Source organism: Neolamprologus multifasciatus, chromosome 20, assembly GCF_963576455.1.
Source record: "Neolamprologus multifasciatus chromosome 20, fNeoMul1.2, whole genome shotgun sequence".
Taxonomy (NCBI): domain Eukaryota; kingdom Metazoa; phylum Chordata; class Actinopteri; order Cichliformes; family Cichlidae; genus Neolamprologus; species Neolamprologus multifasciatus.
Genome location: NC_140458.1, coordinates 31,818,310 through 31,839,039, shown reverse-complemented (window position 1 = coordinate 31,839,039; position 20,730 = coordinate 31,818,310). Strand labels below are relative to the sequence as shown.

The window sequence follows — 20,730 nt, the reverse complement described above, 5'->3', positions numbered from 1 at the left end:
AATCTCTTGTGTCTTCCTGGCCACCCAGTGCTGAGCGTAGTAACCAGACACTAAACACATTTGCGTGGACTGGTCAAGCTTTAATTGGATTGGCCTCTGCTCTGAAAACGGATGGCTAATTTTACCCCCACCTCCTCGCCTTCTCCTACATTGCATTACAGCTACACACACTCCCACCCCCCCGCCACTCTTTTCCCTTTTTCCAACATTCACTTTTCCCCTCCCTTTCTCAGCTTAAGGAGGTATCTGGCATGCTTCACCACTGGTGCTCAACTTAGCTCAGTTTAATTTCCAGCTTGTCCAATGTGTGACATGCCAATAAAAAAAAGAATGACAGAGAAAAGGAGAGAAAGAGGAGGAGGAGGGGCGAGAGAGTGTAACGCTGTGGAAGTGGAGATTTACAGTGGTATCGGGTTCACACGCTTCCACCAGGGCCCTATCCCCCCGCATCCCCCCCCAAATCTCTATTAAAGAACACATGGTGCAAATTAACTCTTGCCAGCAGAGAGAGCAGAGGGAGGAAGGAAAAGAGGGCAAAGGCATCGGTCAGAGACAGGGGAAGACACGAAAAGAGGAAATTTCAGGGATTGCCGTGAGGTCTGAGGAATGTGTGCATTTCGTAGCTTGGATCTCGCTCGCCTTGCAAAGCTGTTAAAAACAAAACAAAACAAAAAAACAGTGACATCACCACAGGCTGTCATCTCCAGCAGCTCCCCCGCAGCACCACCGCGATCTCATACAGACCTTCTGACACTTTGTACATGTGCTACAGCTTGAACGACTGCTAACTCTGTCCTCCATCTAAAAAGGCTTGTTGATCTAATCCAACACAACTGGCTGACATATGCTCGAGCTTTGATCATTAAAAGGGTGATGTTGGCCTGTTTGACAAGTCTGATTCAGTTTCTTGAGAACAACTCAGTCGTTATATGCGAACAAACCTAGAAACCAGAGAGTTTTACCAGACACATTATCAAGATTTACACGCTGGAGGTACTCCATAACCAACAAATAAAACACTCGAAGGGCTCATGGTTGCAGCTTTTGCTCTCATCGAAGGATTTTAGTAGATTTTGTGGAAGCTTTCAAACCATAAAATGCACCAATATGCCCGATGATTGACAGAAAGGTGGCCGCCTTTGCTCGCGTGTACAATAGGGCATAGAAACAGGGTTGAAAAGCATAGATAAAATATGTTTTTCCTCGTGTTTCAGGTAATGACAAATCCGTGCTGGTCTTTTCTTAGACACAGAGGGGAGGATTGTGTATTTTCCATTCTGTGCGTCATATTTCCGCCTGCAGTGGCTGCGGCTGGTGTTGCATGTGCTTTGATGGGCAAGCCTAAATTGTGTTTGCCTGTCTGTCACCACCAATGGATCACATGGACTGAGGGAACCGCAGCTGCGAAGGCTCGGAGACGCTTCACCACACTTGCGCACACACTTCATTTATCCTGCGGATAGGTGTTTGTGCCTTCTTGCGACTTGTATCCACACACAAAACGTTGCACACTTCATTATTCCTGCATTGTGTAACCCCCCCCCCCCCCTCCCAAGTACTCTGCTGTGCTTCCCTAAAAAACAGTCCAAACCTCTAAATTCTCCACCATCTCCTCCACTCCTCTGCTGTCTGGCAGTGCATACCTCAGTCTCCCTTTCTCTCCTTCTCAGCAGTAATCTCTCCCAAACATCATCCCTACGGAGATTTCACAGTACTACCAGTTTATTTTATTGTTGCCTCAATCTTAAAAAAAAAGAAAGAAGAAGAGTATGCTACGAAGCTGTATAAACAGTGTCTGTGATGGTAAAGACATTTCCTGGCATCAAAGGGCCGAGCCGTGCTATCCCCTCAGTAGCTGTATTCATTTCCCCTCCTGCCACGCTCAAATGCTCTTTGTTCCTCTCTTTATAGGAATGTACTTAACAGTTTGGCAGTGTTGTGTTTGTGAACAGAGCCGCCTTTGTTCCAGCAGGCAGTTAACACTTGTGTACAGAGTAAAGGGAGGAAAGTCTGCGTTATTAAGCCCACTGTTAAATTAGCCTAAGCACTATCTTAATGAAATGATAAAAAAAAGAAGTACAGACCTCCCTTAAGTCTGTCTTTTTTTTTGCACAGTTGTCAAATCCATTATGTTTTATCTAGTGGCTTCTCCCCTATCCCCCTTTTTAAAGCCAGGCTTCTGCCCTGCATAGGAATCTGTGTTGGGAGCTTTATCTGACATGCTATTTAATTCCTTCTCTTGCTTTTTTTTCATTCTTTCCAGAGCTAATTGAATCAGGACGTTTAAATTACATTATTTTTTTTATCCAGATTGAACAGGCAGCGTGCTTTTATAGGGATAATGCAGTCAGCTGTGTAGACTCTTAACTGCACTAACTAGCTATCGAGCTTAACAGCCCACTTATAGTTTGCTATCATGACCAACATATTTGCGACTGAATACGACTTCTTATATTTTACCTTTCTCACCTTATTCCACATTCTTTTGTCTCCTCTTTCCTTTCTCTCCTCTGTCTGGCCCTTGTGATTCATCTTGTGGCGTCTGTGCATGTTGGGATGGGGATGATCTGATGGCGGCCCAGCACGAGGCCATGTAAGAATTAGCTCACAGACCAGCAAGAATTAAAAAAAAACAAACGCTCACTGTCTTCCTCCCACTTCTCTTTCCTCCTGCCTTCACCTTCCTCTCCAGGTGAAACGGAATGATTTAATGCGTGGCCCTGTCACAGCAGGTAATGGAGTTGGCGGATGAGTGCGGAGGCTCTTTCCATCAGCAGGCGGAGGGTGTGAAGGGTTGATGGGGGTGATCGAGACCCCCCGTATGTCTGGGGTGTGCTCCTCGGATAGACGGCGACCTCTCGTCCTCTCCTCCCCGCAGAGCCAAGAAACGCGCATTTACACCAAACACACACCTCATTTCTCCAACGTCAACCTCGCAGCGGAGCTCGTGCTTACGCCGTTTGAGCTGTAGACTTGTGACAGGGCCGGTGGGGGACTGATGAAGCTCGCTGTTAACAGATGGCTGACTGTCTCCTGGAGTATTTTTTTGGCCCAAAACGTCATCTCTAAAGATGCCTCCCTGGATCATTAGCGGGGCTTTTAGATGAGCCTACTCAGAGCGATAATGAGACGTAATGTTATTTATTTGTCAGCTTTAGCTGTTTTTCTTGTTTGAAAGCCGCTAATTGATTGTGTCATTCAGTTTTAAGCGAGACATTTTCTCTGAGTCACTTTGACCCTGTCTACGAGGTTATAGTTGTAGTGCAATACGAGTACTAATCCAAACAGTGGAAGGTACAGGGGAAGAATATTGATTAGCTCTATTGATCACATTCACACTGTCCTTGTTCCCCTCTCCCCTTTTGTCTTTATCTTAGTTTTGATTGTGCTTACCTGTTAATTAGTCACAAATGTTAGTGTTGATATTTAAATGTTTATTGATCTAGTACTTTTTAACTTATTAGGAGGGGAAAAGGCAAAATGAAAAGCTGAATTGCTTTATTCTCTCATATGCATTGTGTAATAATTGCAAAATCATTGTTTTTGCATCAAAAAGCTAACCCCTTCATGCTCTCCTGCTCTGTTCAGTTTCCGAACAACTGTATAAAAGATCTTTAGACCATTTCAGATTGAATTTGTGAATTCAGCCATAACCCGGCATATATTAGCATATATAGCATAGCTGGGGAAAGGCGAGATCGGCTGTGAGCTCGGCAGTCATACGCCGTACATCTCTGCGCTTGGCTTTGACTGGGTTTTTCGAACAGTCTGCTTCTGTTTGTGCCCTCAAATGCAAAAGACTTGTTGCCCTTGTGCCAAGAAGCATTGTCAGCGCAGACTCTAATGGAGTGTAACTATGCTTCTGAGGCGTTTGGTTCTCTCCTGCATTGTCATTAAGAGCAGTGGCTTTTTGTGTACTGCATAAAACAGCTGTGTGCGTGTGCGTGTGTGTGTGTGGGAGAGAGAGGGAGAGCGCCCCGCCCCTCAGACTCAGGGAGAGAGAGAGATCTTTTCTGGATTGGGAATGGCGTAATTGCATCACAGACAAATCTCTTAATCTTATTGCAAATTAGGGAAAAAAGTAGAGTCGGTGAGACCAGTTGTGCAAGGTAATGCTTCCGTAGCATTATGTAGCAATCTATTTTCTGAATTACTTTAATGCAGAGAACAGGACTGATTAGCTTATCAATGATTTAATAATTAATAATTTAGCTTCAGGCTGGTTTAGTATCAGGTTTGACTGCCCATCCTTTCTAACATCCAGTCCACCTTGGGATTAAGCAGAGATATTGGTTACCCTTAAGAGTAGCCGTGGCTTTTTTAGATACACTAGCTCAACTCATTACACAGCAACAGCTAGCCATAATTAGGTGCAAACTGTTTGCTGCTATGCTAAAATGCCATTTAAATGCCAAATGGCAGCGAGGGTGTGTATAATATGTGGGATCTCTGGCCCGTTGGTGTAGACACTCCTCTGGATTGTTGCCGCTGCCGGAGAGAGGTTACACAGAGATAAGTGGTTGTTCTTGCTGCATCAGCCCACACTGCCTACGTTAGCTCATCGGCTAGGACTCCCCGCCTCAAACCTTTCGCACTTCACGCGCTATTGTTAGCAGAGATACTGTCTGGTCAATTTGAGAGGGTTGGTTAACAGATTAACGTCCAAGCGTGTACAGACGAGCCAAGAGCTCCTGCTGCTGGGTTTTTAGGCGGGGGCGCGACTTCTGGTGTCATGTTCATGGTCAGCATGGCTGTCCATTCACACGTGAAGAGATATTTTTATGCTCAAGTGGACACAGATGAGGCGAGTTTGTGATTAGGTATTTCGCTTGTGCTGTTCTAACACCCACTCCTAGCTGTTTTATTTCACTGTTTTGACTTTAGTAGGAGAGCTTTTGGTGTGTAGCTGGGGAGTGCAGCACCGCAGGCCCATATAAGGAGTGTGTATGTGCTCCGTGTGGCTCTGCACAGAATCACAAGGTGTCTGGAGTCCACCTGTCAAGCCCTACCACAGCCATCTTTAGCACCAGCCTGACAGAAAACACTAGAGCACAGTCAGCTTTATGCCAGATGGCTGGTGCGCTATGCTAACATGCTATAACAAAGATGTTTATTATGGTAATATGTCATGCTAAGCTGGCAGTCACTGGGTTTGATTGAGTGAAAAGAAGCAGTGTTTTCACTGGGCTGGCGCAGCAGCCGCTGAGCTTTATAGCCTTTAAAGTAAAGCAAGGCTACATGTCCCACATCCCTACCGAAGACTAATGTGTATGCTTGTGTGTGTGCGTTTGCATCTCTGTATGTGAGCAGCGTGTGTAATCACTCCTAGCTGGCGGGCTCGGAGGGAGAGGTGGAATCAATGCAGTGGGCTATGAAGAAAAGGAGGAGAGGGAAGGAGGAGGCTGATCAATATCATAGCAGCAGGGTGGGGTAATATCCACTTCATGCAGAGCCGCCACAAACGGGGAGGATTGTGGGAGTGAAGCAAGGGGACACAAAGGAGAAGGCGAGAAATGAGAGAGAAGAGGAGATGGAGTGGCAGTGGTAAAAAGATGCAAATCTCCATGGCGCCTGTAAACAAGAGGCTCTGTGTCAATCACCAGATGAAGTGGCACATTTAGCATTCTCCTCTCGCCCGCAACCATTCCAGCACTGCTGGGGATTGTTTGCTTGGCAGCTGGCTGCCCATTGGTCTGAACCGGGGGGACTGGGCGTGGCCGCGCGGTGATAACGCATGGGCTGCCATGGCAATGATACCCACTTTTTTAAGAGAGTCATCAATAACCCCCGCCCCGTTGTACTTCACATACTGTTAGTCAATGTCTGCTGGATCATTCCATCATAAGCCTATCATGTCGCTCTCCGCACGCAATCTGTTACACGCATCCACTGTTACAAAAAGCTGGCTTTAAGAACACCTAATCACACTCTACCCAAGGACAGGCGGGTGTCAGACACACCACCAGCAACGCCGGCTGAAAAGTGAACCATCTTCACACATGCGAGCTGCAGAAAGTGAATCTCCCTTTATGTTGCTTTGTTGTTCGAGGTTGCGTGCGGCCCACCAGATCTCATGCCAATGCTGATTGCACGGTATGGTGAACTGTGTCTCCTTTCTGCTTGATTTAACTTCAAAGCTGTGACCGGGCTGAGCAGAGCAGGCTTCGTATTGCCGTTTAAAGCTGGGAGACAGGATGTGATGGCAGACAACTGAACTGTGCACTGTAAACGGACACTTCCTCTGCGGTGGGTAGGAAGTCCCCGCCAAACCATATGGTCACACTGGGATGCACAGATCATCCGTGTGAGTGTGTGTGTGGGTGCATTCCTTAGGTTCTCTCTCCGTGGGGTTCTGAATGTGTTTGTCCATTTATTCGTCTTGTTTTCCTGTGCGTAGTGTCTGCCCCTGTACGTGCTGTTACAACTAATTGCATTGACCTGGCTTCTCATCTGTCAGAGCATAGAGGCGTTTTTAAGGTGGGGTAGATGTGTGTCTCATTTCAATGATGGCGGCGGGGCTAAGTGAAGGGTGAAAGTGAAGTGAAGAGGTGACTCGCAGACAGGAAAGCACTGCCTGAGACACAGCAATGACCCTCCCACCACCCCCCTCTCTCTTTTTGGTAAACAGTCATTCTCCTCTCCCCCCTTGACAGAGTGAGCTGAGGCGCGTAATTCCCTCGTCTACAGCAAAATCCTTTACCTTCCCTACCCCAGTCTTGGACTCTGCTGCACAAAGCAAATGCTGCCTGAGCCTGTGTGTGTGCGTGTGCATGTGTGTGTGCGTGCAGGTTCAAAGTATGCCTTTTGATTTACAGGCACATGCAGATAAATGGGCGGAGAAGGCTTTGATGTGCCTGGGTTGCAGAGAGTAGAGATGTTGGTGTGTTGTTCAGCCTCTTTGTCTCACCCTCTCTCTCCTCTCTCTCGCTGTGGGTGCTGTGTTTGGGTATGTGCGAACGATAACCAGCGTGTTTGACACGCCGCTCCTCATGACTCTGTTGTTTTTCCCATGTTCTGCATTAGCGAGCAATTGTTTACTTAACCGTGTGTGTTTTATTTTTGCTGGAGTTTGGGAAGTCAACCGCAACACGAGACCTCGCAAAGGATCTGCAGCTCCTAATTCGCGGGGCTTAAAATATGCCTGTTTGTTCCTATTTAATCAAGACGCTTTGTTGGTTGTCCTTGCAGAACGGCCACCCGTTACATCAATGTCACGTCAGCTGAACGTTTTTTTCTGTTTTTGCTATTTTATCTCGCATTTAAATAACCTAACACAGTGGAAGAGGAGTTTAAACTAAACGATCGATTATGAATAAAAAGGTGATGCATCGTATTGAAAGTCTTCACCGAACGTGTAACGTGCAGACAAAAAATCTGAAGGTGTTCAGGTGCTCAGTTAATGCAGATTAGGATGTAACTTATAACTCAGATCAAACATTTATAGATTCCTGCATCTTTTATCCTGCTCTTACGTCACCCGCGTCAGATTTCTCGCCATTATTCACTTACATTAAAGTCGCAGTGAATTTATTTGTATTATTTTACACTAGATTTAAATGGAAAGTAATTCTAGCCAGCTAATTTACATTTTCCCTTTCTTATTAACTCAGCCTACCTTCAGTACCTTCGGGATGATATGAAATAGAAATAGCAAAGCATCTTTTGATCTTTCTTGTACTTGAAAGTTAAAAAAACAAACCTGAGTTAATCATGTAGGAGGAACCTACAAAATATTCAGCTTTTAATACTATTACAAAGATCCGGTATTTTCCATCAGACTCCTTAAAAGGTGTCAGATCCATTTGAGGAAATGCATTTTTATGTTTGATGCATTGTAATGTGCATTTTAGGCATTTTTTAAAAACAAAACAGCTGCATCCCTATCACTTTAAATTCATTGCACTTAAAAATACACGCAGAGACTCCGGTCCATAATCATGTTACAATATGGCGGCTGTTCTTGTCGGTCTAGACGAAAAGTCGTGCAGCACAGCTCCTTCTAGCACTGGGCCAGCCTTGTTATTGCAGCTGTGTTGTCTACAATACATCTCTTGTTGCAGCACAGCAGGAGGCTGCTCAAAGCTCCTGGCCTCTATGTGGGTGTGTGTGTGCGTGTGTGCACACATGTGTTATAATCACATTCCTCCCCAGCTTTCAGACATTTTCTCTGAGTAGCCTTTTGATTTTTGTGAGCTGTAACTGTGTTTGGTGAAACGCCCGTAACGTCTTTAAGTCTTTTAGCGCACATCTGATAGCGTTCTTCATTTGCATCCACCCGGATATATTGTCACACACACACACACGCAATCACAATCACACAGAGTCAGGTAATTTGCATGTGATTATTTGCATATTGTACAAAGCAGGCATGCCTGACAGACCACCCACTGCTCAGCTAGTGCGGCATCTGGCTGATACACTGCTTACATGATGTATTACTGATAGGGCCAGTGTCATCACTAGAGACTGACAGACAGGCAAGGTCACCTTCAGACCGAGATAAAGCAGGGGAAGGGAGCCGGAGAGATGGATATCTTTGGGAGCAGCGGACAGATAAAAACAAAACAATCACAAGTGCTTGAGCTCGCGGTGGTTTAAGCTGTCTGTCCGGTTTTCACACTCTGCGTTAAGATCTGTTTTTGCATGCTCGTGTTAATACACTCTGCTTGTTTCACTCGATCCACGGCTGACTATCGCCGCTCCGTCCACGTTTGTTCTTTTAAATGGATGCAGTTTTGTTTGCGTGTGCATGTGTTGCAAGAAGCATCATAATTGTGCACTAACGTGCGTTTTCTGACCATACAGACGTGCAGGAGGCGCCTCAGCTTCTTGTATCTGTGTCACTGTCACACGCTCTCCCTCTAGACGCTCCTGATGGCCTGACAGCTGCTCTCACATAAAGACCTCCAAAGCATTCACACGAGCACACACTGCGTCAGTCTTTGAAGTGCTACAAATTTGTACACACGCACAGCACCTTTCTGACTCCCCAGTGCATTGTTGAGAAGATAGACGACACACACGCGCACACACGCTACGTGATAAATTTGTGTGTGAATTATACCAAGGCGACGGGGGTGGTGGGGGGGGACATCGATTAGCACTGGCTTAAGCATGCCTTCTCATTTCCTGTCTTCCATTACAGCACTCAGCTCCATCTCTGCCATACCCTGCTCAAGAGGCTGCCACTGGTCCTCACACACACACACACACGCACAGACACACACATATGCAGCGTTTGGATTAGCTTGCTGGGCAAACGTCCAATATGACAAATCCACACACACACACACACAGTCTGATAGTCATATCCTTTCTGCGCCCCTCTCTGTGAGCATTCCTCCTCTCTTGCTCTATAGCAGCAGTCTAGTAAGTATTAGTGAGATGTCTCATTACTTCACCAGGCTATGCTAACAAGGCACAGCTAACACAATGGATTACAGGCAAATGAAACACCCGGCGGTTTAAAGGGTCTGCGCAAGAAAAAGCCAGTGTCCTCTCAAAACGTCAGCATTCCTCCCTTTTTTCTTCCCTCATTGTGTGTTTGTGTCTCTCTGCGAATCCTGACTCACGGGCATTACCTTGAGACCAGACAAGTCTCCGCTCTCGAGAAGAACATCCCAGGCTACGCACAAGCACACACACGCTGGCGAATACACTAACACGCACAGGGAAGCCAGGTATCAAAGCGAGACGGCTTTGAAGCGGCTAAATGAAAGGCTGAAGGCAGAAATGACAATGTTTTCTGGCAGGCTTTAACTCTATGTCTGGCTGAGAGGGAGAGCTTGGGAAATAAAGTCAGTATTATGATCTGAACACTGAGATATGAGCTCTCCTAACCGCCTCCATCTGTCCTCCTGCAGCCTGCGTTTGAAGTCTTACTCGGATCTGCATTCTAGTCTCTACCCCTGCAAAGCGCTGCAAAGATTTCTGACTGTGCTAATGTGTGTCTCTCTATGTGTGTGTATTAGCATTTAGCCTAAGTTGCCAGGTGCTCTTTGACTGTTTTGTGCTGTTAGCGATCATCATTTTATAACCCCTCTCTCCCTTTGACTTTTAACAGTGCTGCTATCTGCACCATCACTTAACTTGTGTTAAATTTCCTGGCTTAAACTGACGTGAAACAGAAGTGTGTTGGAGGCAAAGACAAATATTTAAGTTGGACGCAGCTCGGCTGTTTTATGCCGCAAACAGCCAGCGCTAGTGTTCTCGAGTCTCACTGCCTCTCGCTTTCTAGAAGGAATCCAGCGCGATCTTTTAAAGCAGATATCTTATTATTCCTGCTGTTAGTTTGCTGTATTCCTCGAGGACACATTTGAAATAAAGGAGAAGCGAAACAGACTGTGGAGCGAAGCAGAGGGTTGGAAAAAGTTGTGAGCTTCAGTGTCGCAGTCATGTGGGGTGCTTGTGACTCTCCGGTGTGTAAAAGGGTGCCTGTGGTTGGCAGTATGATCCACCAGTAGTGGTCCTCAGCCCCGAAGTCTTAATTAGTATCATCTGTGAGCTCCGCGTGACTCATTCTTCTTCTTCTTCCCCCTCCCTCCCCTTCCTCGATTCTCTGCTGTGTTTTTTGCCTCGATGACAAGAGGACCTGTTAACATCCTCACATGTGTTGCTGTATGTCATCAATTTGTACGGCGACCCGGCCAGCGAGTCTATCGTAAAGTGATCTAAACCCTGTGGGTTTGATTCTGTGAAAGTGGGTTTTAAATTTAAGACAGGCATTCAAAGACACACACACACACACACACAAAGAGAAACGAGAGCAAATCTGCCCACTCTGAATCGGCTAATGCTCATCCAATCCAATATGGAGCCGGGCTGACAGATGGGCCCAGTGTGTTCAAAGCAGAGGGTGCCGATTTAATATCCAAACAGGTCAAGCCAAAGAGAGGCAGCGAGAGAGACACCCATGTGTAGGCATGGTGTAAAAGGTCCTGCCAGCATCGCCACCACAGCTGGGACTCACCTTGCCCCTTCCCTCCACCCCCCCTTCCCCTCCCCATGCCTCCCACACAATCTCACACATTATATATTTATTTATTTATTCGTTTTTTTTTCTTGTTGCCAGGCATACAAGAAGGCCGTGCACAGTTCCGCCCAACAAACGTTGTAATCAGCATTTGCTTAGTGTTATTATGTGTGGCTCGGAGAACGAGGCTCGAGGGGCAAAGGCTTCCTCCAAGTAGCCAAGTGCACACGGTGAAGCCCATAAGGAGAAGAGGATTGAAGAGAGGGATCCTGCTGCTGCTGCTGGCTCTGACAGTCTGATTTTGAGTTGCTTTCTCTTACCTCTGACACAGAGTCCCAGCCTGCTGCTGCTGCCGGCTTGGGAGAAGAATAGAGGTGCTTATCCTGAAAGCCTGTTATTTGTGTGTGTGTGTATTTGTGTGTGTGTTTGTTCACACAGCACGCTAGCATTACTTTTTAACAACCTCCTTTGTCAGTCACTGAGATGTCTGAGATTGCGTGAGCACAGCAGATCTCTCGTACCTCACAACTGCATGTTCACACACATGCGATATATTTTTTTTATTTTTTTTAAGTGTGTCTGTGTGTGCCGTCCAGATGGAAGTGCTTATTGAGTGCTGGTGTGCTGGCAGATCTCTCCGTCTCAAAGAGAGCGGGAGAAACAGAGGGAGAGGAAGAACGAAAATAGGGAAGAGAGAAAAGCCGAGTGGAAAACCCTCCCAATCATATCCATCATCTTTGTGTGCTTGCGCGAGTGTACGTGTGATCTTCCCAGCCAGCTCTTCCTGCCTCCCCCTTCTCTAATCTTATCATGTTGGAGCAGCAGATTAGTCCTCCCAGATCCCATCTCTGCCTCCAAATGCCACAATCGCCCTTTTGTTCTTTTGGTTGTGCTTTATTTCCCCTTCCGACAGGCTAGGTGAACACTCCAACTTTATGCCCTCCCTACCATTTTGTGTGTGTGTGTGTGTGTGTGTGTGTGTGTGTGTGTGTGTGTGTGTCAACACCACTACCAGCCCTGATCTCACATACTCGAGCCTCCCTTGTCCTCGGGGCATTCGTTAACTAAGCTGTTAGCTCAGCAAGCCTGCTAGCTTAGCTGAACTGCTTGACATTCCTTGCTAACACCGAGCTGCTGCTGCTGCTGCTGCCATTGCCTGCATGACCTCCCCCGTTCCCTCCCTCCCTCCCCTGCCGTCTCCTTTGTCTGCGGGTTTGGGATATGTCTTTCCTTCTTTACTTCTGGTTGCCACCTCCTGAAGGAAGTCATAGATCCTGGCTGGTGTTGTCGCCAGTGCACGAGGGGGTGGTCACTAACAGGGTTTGCAGAGGAAGAAGCGTGTTTGAAAGGCAGAGAAAATAAACAGAGGTTTCCTGTTAACGAGGTGCGCTGGGGGCCTGTCGTGTGGGAGAAGGGAGGATCTGGTATTGTTTAAAGCAAAGCTCTAGTGTTACAGTGGAAGGAGGAAGAGGAGGAGGAGGCGGAACAGGGCATTAGGTTTGAGGGTTACAGGTTGTAACAACGCTCTCTGGCTGCCATATTGCAAAGGCCACTGCGAACGGTCGCGAGAGAAGCCGGTTGCTGCTCAAACACTTACAGGGATTCGGGGGTTTTTGGGTTGAAAAGCAGCGCATTGATTTTACACTCTCGCACTTGAAAACGCAGACTTAATCCCGCGCTCTCCGATCTTTGACTGATTTTTCTCCTTCGAATAACGGAGCCGTTTTTTTTTTTTTCACATTTAAAGCCTTTCCTCGTAAAGAGAAAAGTCTGCCCTCTGTGTATCCCTCTTCTCCCAGTCTTTGTAGCATTGTGGTCGTACACAGGGGCCCTCGCTCCAGAGTTGACTGCACAAAGAAAACTGCACAGCCATTATGGTCCCAAGGGGCCAGCCATCTTTAGCTAGTCAAGGGGAGAATTAACTGGCTTGTCTTGTCTTGACTGCTTTCAGGACAGTGATGAATGCACTGATTCGTTTTTATTAACAGTGACTCTTGCCTCTTTTCTTTTTTTTTTTAGCTTGTTCCACAAGAAACATACTTTATGTTTTCCTAATAAATATCCTTTTGGAGAAATAGTTGAACCCCTGTCTGTCTGAGGAGTGCTAAAAGAATGCCACAGGCCAAGCTGAGCCATGGGAGGGAGGGGAGGTGCTATTGTGTTCAGCCCCAAAGCATGACTCTCAGATTTATATCACCTCAGTGAATAAAGGGGCAGTCTTGTACCCTGCGGGTTGCGGTGAGGAGGATAGTTGTGATTTTAAGTGAGAAGAAATGAGATTTTTTTTTTTTTTACTGCTCTCACCTTAATCTGCCTCCTTTCTCTCTCCTAATTTCTCCCCTTCTGTCTCCTCTTCTCTGCTTCTTCACCTCTTTCCCTCCGCCTCGTTTCTTTCTCTCAGTAAGTCTTTTGGCCTCTCTGCAGCGAGCGGTACTCCCAGGGTTTAGGGCCTCAGGAGGAGGGGGAGGGCAGGGCCATGTTTAGCCTCTGGCAGGACAGACAAAGATGGCCGACACCGCGCGGGGCTCGGCTCTCTACAGGCAGCGTGGAATGCCTCTAATCAATTCAGCATTGTGGCTCTTATGTTCTCCCTCTGTCATTTTCTGTGACAGGCTCAGCAAAGCCCAGACAATGCGAGTAGTAGTTCGCGCGGCGAGTCTGAGCTGTCTATCATCTCCCTTCATTTTTCTCCCAGTGTTATCTACTCATTTTTCCACCCCGCATGTTTATGGAATTGTGATAATTGAAAGCTGCGCTCCACTCCCACTACGTGCTCCATATGTTGCACTCTCAGAGTCTCTCTCCGTCTCCCTCCCTCTTTTTGCCTGAGAGGGCTTAACGCCGCTGTGAGCTTCATAACAGCAATCTGCTCTGGAGAGTGGCGGCTACTCTCGAGCAGCGAGGATGCTGATGATAGTGGAAGCAACATTTGGTCTCTGCTTTGGTTGGTTTGAAACGATGCGGGCTAATGAATGAGACGTACAACCCGCGCTTTTGTTTGTCTTCTTTTTCGTCTTTGCATCTTCTCCGTCTGCCTGTGCCTTTTTGTTTGCATCAGGCTCTGCATTTTGTGGGTTTTACAGACAGAAAATGAGATGTTCGGGTAGCACACCGGCAGCATTTACAGTCTGCCTTTAAAGTATTAATTATGTATAAGCACCGGATAACTACTCGTTCCGCTGTGGCAGGCAGCCCTGGTAGTCTAGAAGGCAACTGTGTCTGTACATTGGATAGACAAGAGGTATGGAAGGGTGGGCTGACTGCTTGGAGGGAGGGGGAGTGGCATGACGTCATTGCACACATTTCTACACACACAGTACGCCTTACTGCTGGGGGGGGCTGTGTCTTACTCCATCAGTGTTGGATCACAAGCAGTGTGTGTGTGTGTTGCTTGTGCGATGTTGCATGCATATAATCATCCAGAGCAGTAAATGCAGCTGACTTGACTGCATGCCAGCTGCTGTTTAACACGTCCAGGCTCACTTACTCACTCATTCCTCCTCCCTGCTGAAGGTTTGAGGAAGGAAAAGAAATGAAAAAACAAAAAGTGTTGGAGTGAAAAGGTTTACAGTGGAAGAATGGCGTGGGGGGGGGGATGGAATATGGAAGGAGTGGAGAGAATGAGAAAACCAGAGGTGGTCTCGAGGTTTAAGGGGAGGTGATGATTTGCTTGGCTGCGTGTGCTCTCAGTCTCCTCCCCTGTGACATAACAGAACAATGTACTCCAAAGGCTTTAAATGTCTTTACCCTGACCTCATGTTTCTTGCGACGCACACACACGTATACACAAGAGCCTGGAAAGGGTGGACGTTAAACTGTCCGCCTTGGATTACTGAAGTATCTTCCCCCACCTTTTTATTTTCTCCTCTTGTGGTACTCCATCGGCGGTGTCGGTGCAGGTGTCTCGGTCTGTTAGTTCAGTGCGGTGCAGCAGAGCCCCTAATAAAGATGGCTGGGGCCAACAGGATTGTGTCGCAGTCCAGCACCCACCCTGGCAGTCTCTCTAATGTTCTTTCAAACCACTGTGACGGTCAGTTGGGTTTATGTGCAGTCACAATAAATATTTTATAACATGAAATGAAAACAGTATTTTGCCCTTTTCATCCCTCACCTCAGCACTAGTGTCAGTCTCTACCATTTTCTCCCCACACCTTCCCCCCCTGCTGTTTTTTTCCCCCTTCCCACTGTGTGTTTTTTCATTGACTCGCCCTGTGGAAAGGCTCTCTTCTAACCTCAGTGCTGCCACTTGCTGGCCATGTGAAGGATTAAAAGAGATTTGCTGACTTGCATTTTATCAAAGAGCCAGTGGGTGGCAGCACATAAAGGCATAGAAAACTTGATACTGTACATGTGCATCAAAAAGCTTTATAAAGCCCTGGTAGTGTGTTAAATACATAATGGCTCATTAGAGTTTTATCATTAAGTGAAGTGAAATCAAGGCAAAGGATTGATTTGCACAAGGCATAGGTTGAACACTCATCCATTCCCCACATGGTTCCTCTCACTCCATACTTCCTCCAGCGACGGCCATCCCACTGTTTACTTTATTAAGGCTCTAAATGCCCCACAATCCGTTTTTAATTGACTTGGTCTCTCTGCATGCGTCTTGGCATCAGCCTGCGCGAGCCATAAACGGTGCATCTGCACGGCTCCGTTCTTCGCCAAAAGGCCAATTTGTGACGTCGTAATCAAACAGAATGATGTCTGTTTATCTTAGCGTGGGATCTTTTTAGTCTCCTGCTCACTCACTTTGTGTCTCTCTGTGTTGCAGAGTAAACGGGACCATCTGCTGATGAATGTGAAATGGTACTACCGCCAGTCAGAGGTGCCCGACTCCGTCTACCAGCACCTGGTGCAGGATCGCAACAATGAGAACGGTGAGGCCGCCGATTGATCGTTTAAACACACCTGCACATGTGCACGTGTACAGAACGTGCACGCAAGAGAGTAAATCCAGTTAATTTTCTGTGCTGTTCCTCCTCTACAAACACACACACCTGGCTCTGCTCTCCGCGCCGTGTCCCTGGCAGCCGAGCCAATACCGTGGCTCTGTGCTGGTTCCCTGGGTAACACTCCTTCAGGCCAGACAGCAGCACAGTGGAGTGTTAATAACCCGCAGTGTCATGTGGCCCTTCAGTGTACACGCTCTCCACCCAGTCAGCGCCAGTGGACTCATCACACTCTCAGCACATTCGCATCTACAGGAACACGAGCCTGCCAGTGATCTGCAGCCACTGAATATCAAATCCTGAGAGGAATTGAACATAGTTGGAGTAATGGGTGTCCTCGCAGCACTCTAATGCATTGTTTTTAGATTTATATTAGTATTTTTAATTAATAAAGCCATCAATCATACATGCAAATCTGTGAACGGCCTGCAACAGGTAAATGAGTAATTGTTTAGTTATATCACTAAACCAATATCATATCATCCTTTTGGATTCAGAGTCAAAACCAAAGCCAGTTCAAAACAAGTCACCTCAAGGAGCTTTATACTATAAGGTAAAGCCTGCAGTATTAGATAGAACACCCAAACATCAGATGACCTCGCCCTGTGAGTAAGCACTAGGTGATGATTGGAAGAAAAAAGCTCCCTTTGAATAGGAAGAAACTTCCAGCAGAACCAGGCTCAGAGAGGCTCCTCTGCTGCAAGCGGTTACGGGGTGATAGGAAAAGGAAAAAGGAGGGCATAGAGAGAAAGGATAAACAAGCCAAAGGAGAGAGAAGGTGAAATTCAGACGGCTTGAAAGTGCTTATCAATGCATTTATCAACGCAAACTCTTACTGTATGCTCAACTGTTTATCCAAACTTTAAGCAAATTCAACTGGTAAAGAAAATGATGAGCTCACAAGTTCCGTTGTCAGCCTTACTGTTTTGAAATGTAATCATTTATAACAGCTTAGTCCTCAGTTGTTCATCTAGATCAGGGGTAGGCAACTCCAGGCCTCGAGTGCCGGTGTCCTGGAGGTTTTAGATGCGTTCTTGATCCATCACAGCTGATTTAAAGGGCTAAATGACTCCTCAGCATTTCTTGAAGTTCTCCAGAGGTCTGGTAAACTAATAAACTAATAAACTAATCATTTGATTCAGGTGTGTTAACCCAGGGTGGGATCTAAAACCTGCAGGACACCGGCCGTCGAGGCCTGGAGTTGCCTACCCCTGATCTAGAGTGTTTAGCTAGCAACTTAATACATTTGTCTGTTGCTGTTAGCTAGACATAAGCTACTTATCTATAATGTAAAGTAAATCAGCTATTAGCCACAGTTTTAGCTCCGTATTTCGTCCACGGTTCCACACTATTACTATTCTAATCATTCCCACATTTCTTTGGGGCTTTTTATTTTTTACTGCTTTATTATTTTTACTTAACTTTTTTTTCCAGTTGAAACATGTTCAAACCCACTCAGTAGTTTAAGTGTAATTAAAGAAACTAGCTGACCTATTCTCCATGTACCCCATGGCTACATATATCTGTGTTCTCTGTGTTCTGTCAACTACTCTACTTGGCAGCAGGAAGTCTGTGTCCTATAAACATTGTTGAAGTTCAATTAGTTTTGTAGTTAAGTGTTACTCGGTGTTCTGAACACTTTGTCGTTGCACACAAGTTTAATTTTAGCCTTTTAAATGTGCGTGTTCCTGGAAATCAGCCTGATTATAAACTGCAATTTTCTCTTCAAACTGAGATAAAATAACACACCTCACCTGTTGACACATCCTGTTCACAGTTGGCAGTTCTTGTTAGCCGGAGTGCCCCCAGTGGCTCGGCTTTTCTTTGCCTCGCAGTACAATCATCTCTACCTTTACATGCTGTAAAAACAGCCTCCTAACCAAACAAAAAATCCAGATAGGATCAGGGTTACAGCTAAGTACGGTGTTGTGCCATTTTCTTTTTCTACGATAATACAAGGATTGTGCCACACAGTGCTATACTATCAGCAGTCTGTCCTGGCAGCAGGGACTTGGACTATTAGAATTGATGTCACAAGGCCGGAGCTCACTGGCCACAGCTCAGGTCATTTGTCAAAGACAAGTCCCAACTTCCTCTTGTTGCCAGTGATGCATCGTAACTACCATAGAGGTCATTTCACTGGAGAACTGAACATTATGCTCTCTTCTAAAGGGATAGCATATTACTGGCTTTATTGAATTGAACTATTTATTGAATTACGGCGCAATATTCCACAGAGGTGCTTGTTACTGTGAGTAAACACAGAAATGTGCTGATGCTTTTGTGATTTACAGTCAGAGCTACTTTATCTCAAATCATTATTTTTGTCACAGATTATGTATATGTATATGATGTAGACTGACCACAGGCACTATTCCCTCCTGCAGACTCTGGCCGGGAGCTGGTCATCACGGATCCAGTGGTCAGGAGTCGAGAACTCTTTATCTCGGACTACGTGGACACTTATCACGCTGCTGCTCTCAGGTAAACAAACCCACACATGAGCAAACAAAACCGCACATAAAGACCGGAAGCTTTCTAAACAGTGCTACAGAAGAAAATGGAATACTTTCAGCACAGGTTTCACAGGTTTTTTCTACACCGAGATTTCTGCTTCTAGAGCTCTAGTAACATCTAGGCTATTACAGTATTTGAGTTTATAACAGTGTCACTGTAGCAGCTTTTATTTGTGGATTTTGGTGCCTTTGTATACAAATTACAGAAATGTCATTCAACTTTCGTGGCACCTTCTGCTTTGATTTTGTGTTTCTGTCAGCAAGATAAAGATAATCTTATGCCTTTTAATCAGAAATTGGAAAAAAAGAAGAAGCAAATATTATACTTTTGCTGACTAATTCAAACCAGTTCCCTTTTCACTGCTATCATAAAACATATGGCGGGTCTGAACCAGACTCAGGATATAATATAGTGTATTTTATTTATCCCTTAGCCTTCTGAGCCGGAAACCTCCATTATCCCCATATTTCTGCCACCTCTCCATGAATAATTATGTTGCTCTGATACCAAATTGCTTTATAGCACTACACACTGAGCTATTTCATTTTTACAATCCTAAAGTGATCATATAGCATGCTTTACTGGTTTTAGCAGGTGCTGCCAAAATAGAGCAGATGTGTAAAGATACAAAGCCATAACTGAGGCGCATGCCTCTATGCTGTTGAACATTAAAACACTGATTAAAACAGCTCTGCATCAATACACACCTGCACAAGCTGCTAGAGAGCAGCCTATAGCGCCTCCTCTGTATATATTTAATGTCTTTGGAAATGCTCGCCGACTTAATAATTTTCTTTGTCTAGAAACAAATACGCTTTGTTCGGTCTTTGTCCCTGCCTCTGTCTCTTCCTCCCTCCTGGCTGACCACCCCTCCCCTCCTTTTCCCTCCTTTTCCCCTTTCCTTTAATCAAAACCATCTGCAAGCGGTAAAGCCATGTCTTCCAGAAACCACAGATTTTAGGGAAAATTAGCTGCAACTTCTCCTACACAGAGCTCCCTTTGATTTGTCTTTTTCTCTGGGCTTTAGATAAACGGGAGGGAATTCCAGTGGGATGCTGTAATGCCGCAGCTCTGAGCTCTCCAAAGACTGCTCTCCTTAGCACCCTTTAATCTTTTCAGGGGGAGGAAGATACTATTTCTCTGCAACGCAGCCCAGCTACATATGGCTGTGATGTCTGTTATTTTGATAGAGCCAGACACCAGGGTGCTGGAAACAGGAAATGGCATCAAGATGTGGTCAGAGCCGTGGCCTCCACGGCTCACTGGGGGGTAAACGTGCTAGGAGGGGAGACAGGCAGGTTGAATTCCTTTTCCAGATCTCCGCGTCTGCAGCAGATGAGGCAACGCTGACATGTTCAGCTGGTGTTTACGGCTTAAGTAGCCAGAGCCTGATATTTCACCGCAAAAGTCAGCAGGTGCTGACAAGCAGCAGATACCTGCTGTCGCACTTGTCCCCTCCTGTAGGCGAACATACCAGAAGCCTCTAATTAGGGCTACTTGTGCTCATGCTGGGGTGTCACTTTGTCATGTTGGTTGTTTTTGTCTAATAAAGCCTGTCTGCTCTCTTGCAGGGGGAAATGCAACATTTCCCATTTCTCTGACATTTTCGCTGCCCGGGAGTTCAAAGCACGCATGGACTCCTTTTTCTATATCCTTGGATATAACCCAGAGACCAGGTGAGCTTACCGGCACTGATGGTGTACCCGTCTTAATTCTCCCCCAAGCTCTGAAATTCAGTCAGCCCTGCACAACACTGACACCACGTTTATTAAATCAGGACAACATCGAGCCATCAGAAGTTCAGGGTGACATTTTTAACAAACAAAAACTAAAATCTAAAAATATTCATTTTCACATAAGAAAAAGAAAAGCAGCAGGTCTCCGGCAATAAAGCCTGTTAGGATGACTACACAGTTATCAATGTAGGTGACAGCTAATTTTCTGCTAACCGATGCCTGTATGACAGCTGTGAACGGCTCAGTTAATTGCTAAGATATTTTAGAGCTCATTGTTATGTTGAGACAAAAATAGCCATTCATTATAAAGACACTTTGATGCAGCTAATATCGGATGAGGCATGTTGCTGGGGTTTGCATTAGTGTTAAATAACTTGCTAAATAATACATTCTTAGCAAGATTACGCATGCAGGAGCTATACAGAGAAGCTATTTTTACCCCACATGAGACATGAGGTCTCTACTTGATGTGGTCCAATTATGGGGAATGAGCCAGGGAAACCCCCCGTGGTTTGTAATTTTATTGGGACTGTATCGATATTTTTCATGTTGCATG

At 45.9% G+C, this 20,730-nt stretch overlaps 1 protein-coding gene across 8 annotated transcripts in view; it reads left to right on the top strand.

Moving 5' to 3' along the window:
- Positions 1-20,730, top strand: part of rerea (arginine-glutamic acid dipeptide (RE) repeats a) — a 130,378-nt gene that overhangs the window by 71,103 nt on the left and 38,545 nt on the right. For all 8 annotated transcript variants that reach the window (XM_085145033.1, XM_085145029.1, XM_085145024.1 and 5 more), the window contains 3 exons: positions 15,744-15,849; positions 18,309-18,405; positions 20,010-20,114. In XM_085145033.1, the coding sequence (XP_085001159.1) occupies positions 15,744-15,849; positions 18,309-18,405; positions 20,010-20,114 (308 nt within the window). The remainder of the gene's footprint in view (positions 1-15,743; positions 15,850-18,308; positions 18,406-20,009; positions 20,115-20,730) is intronic.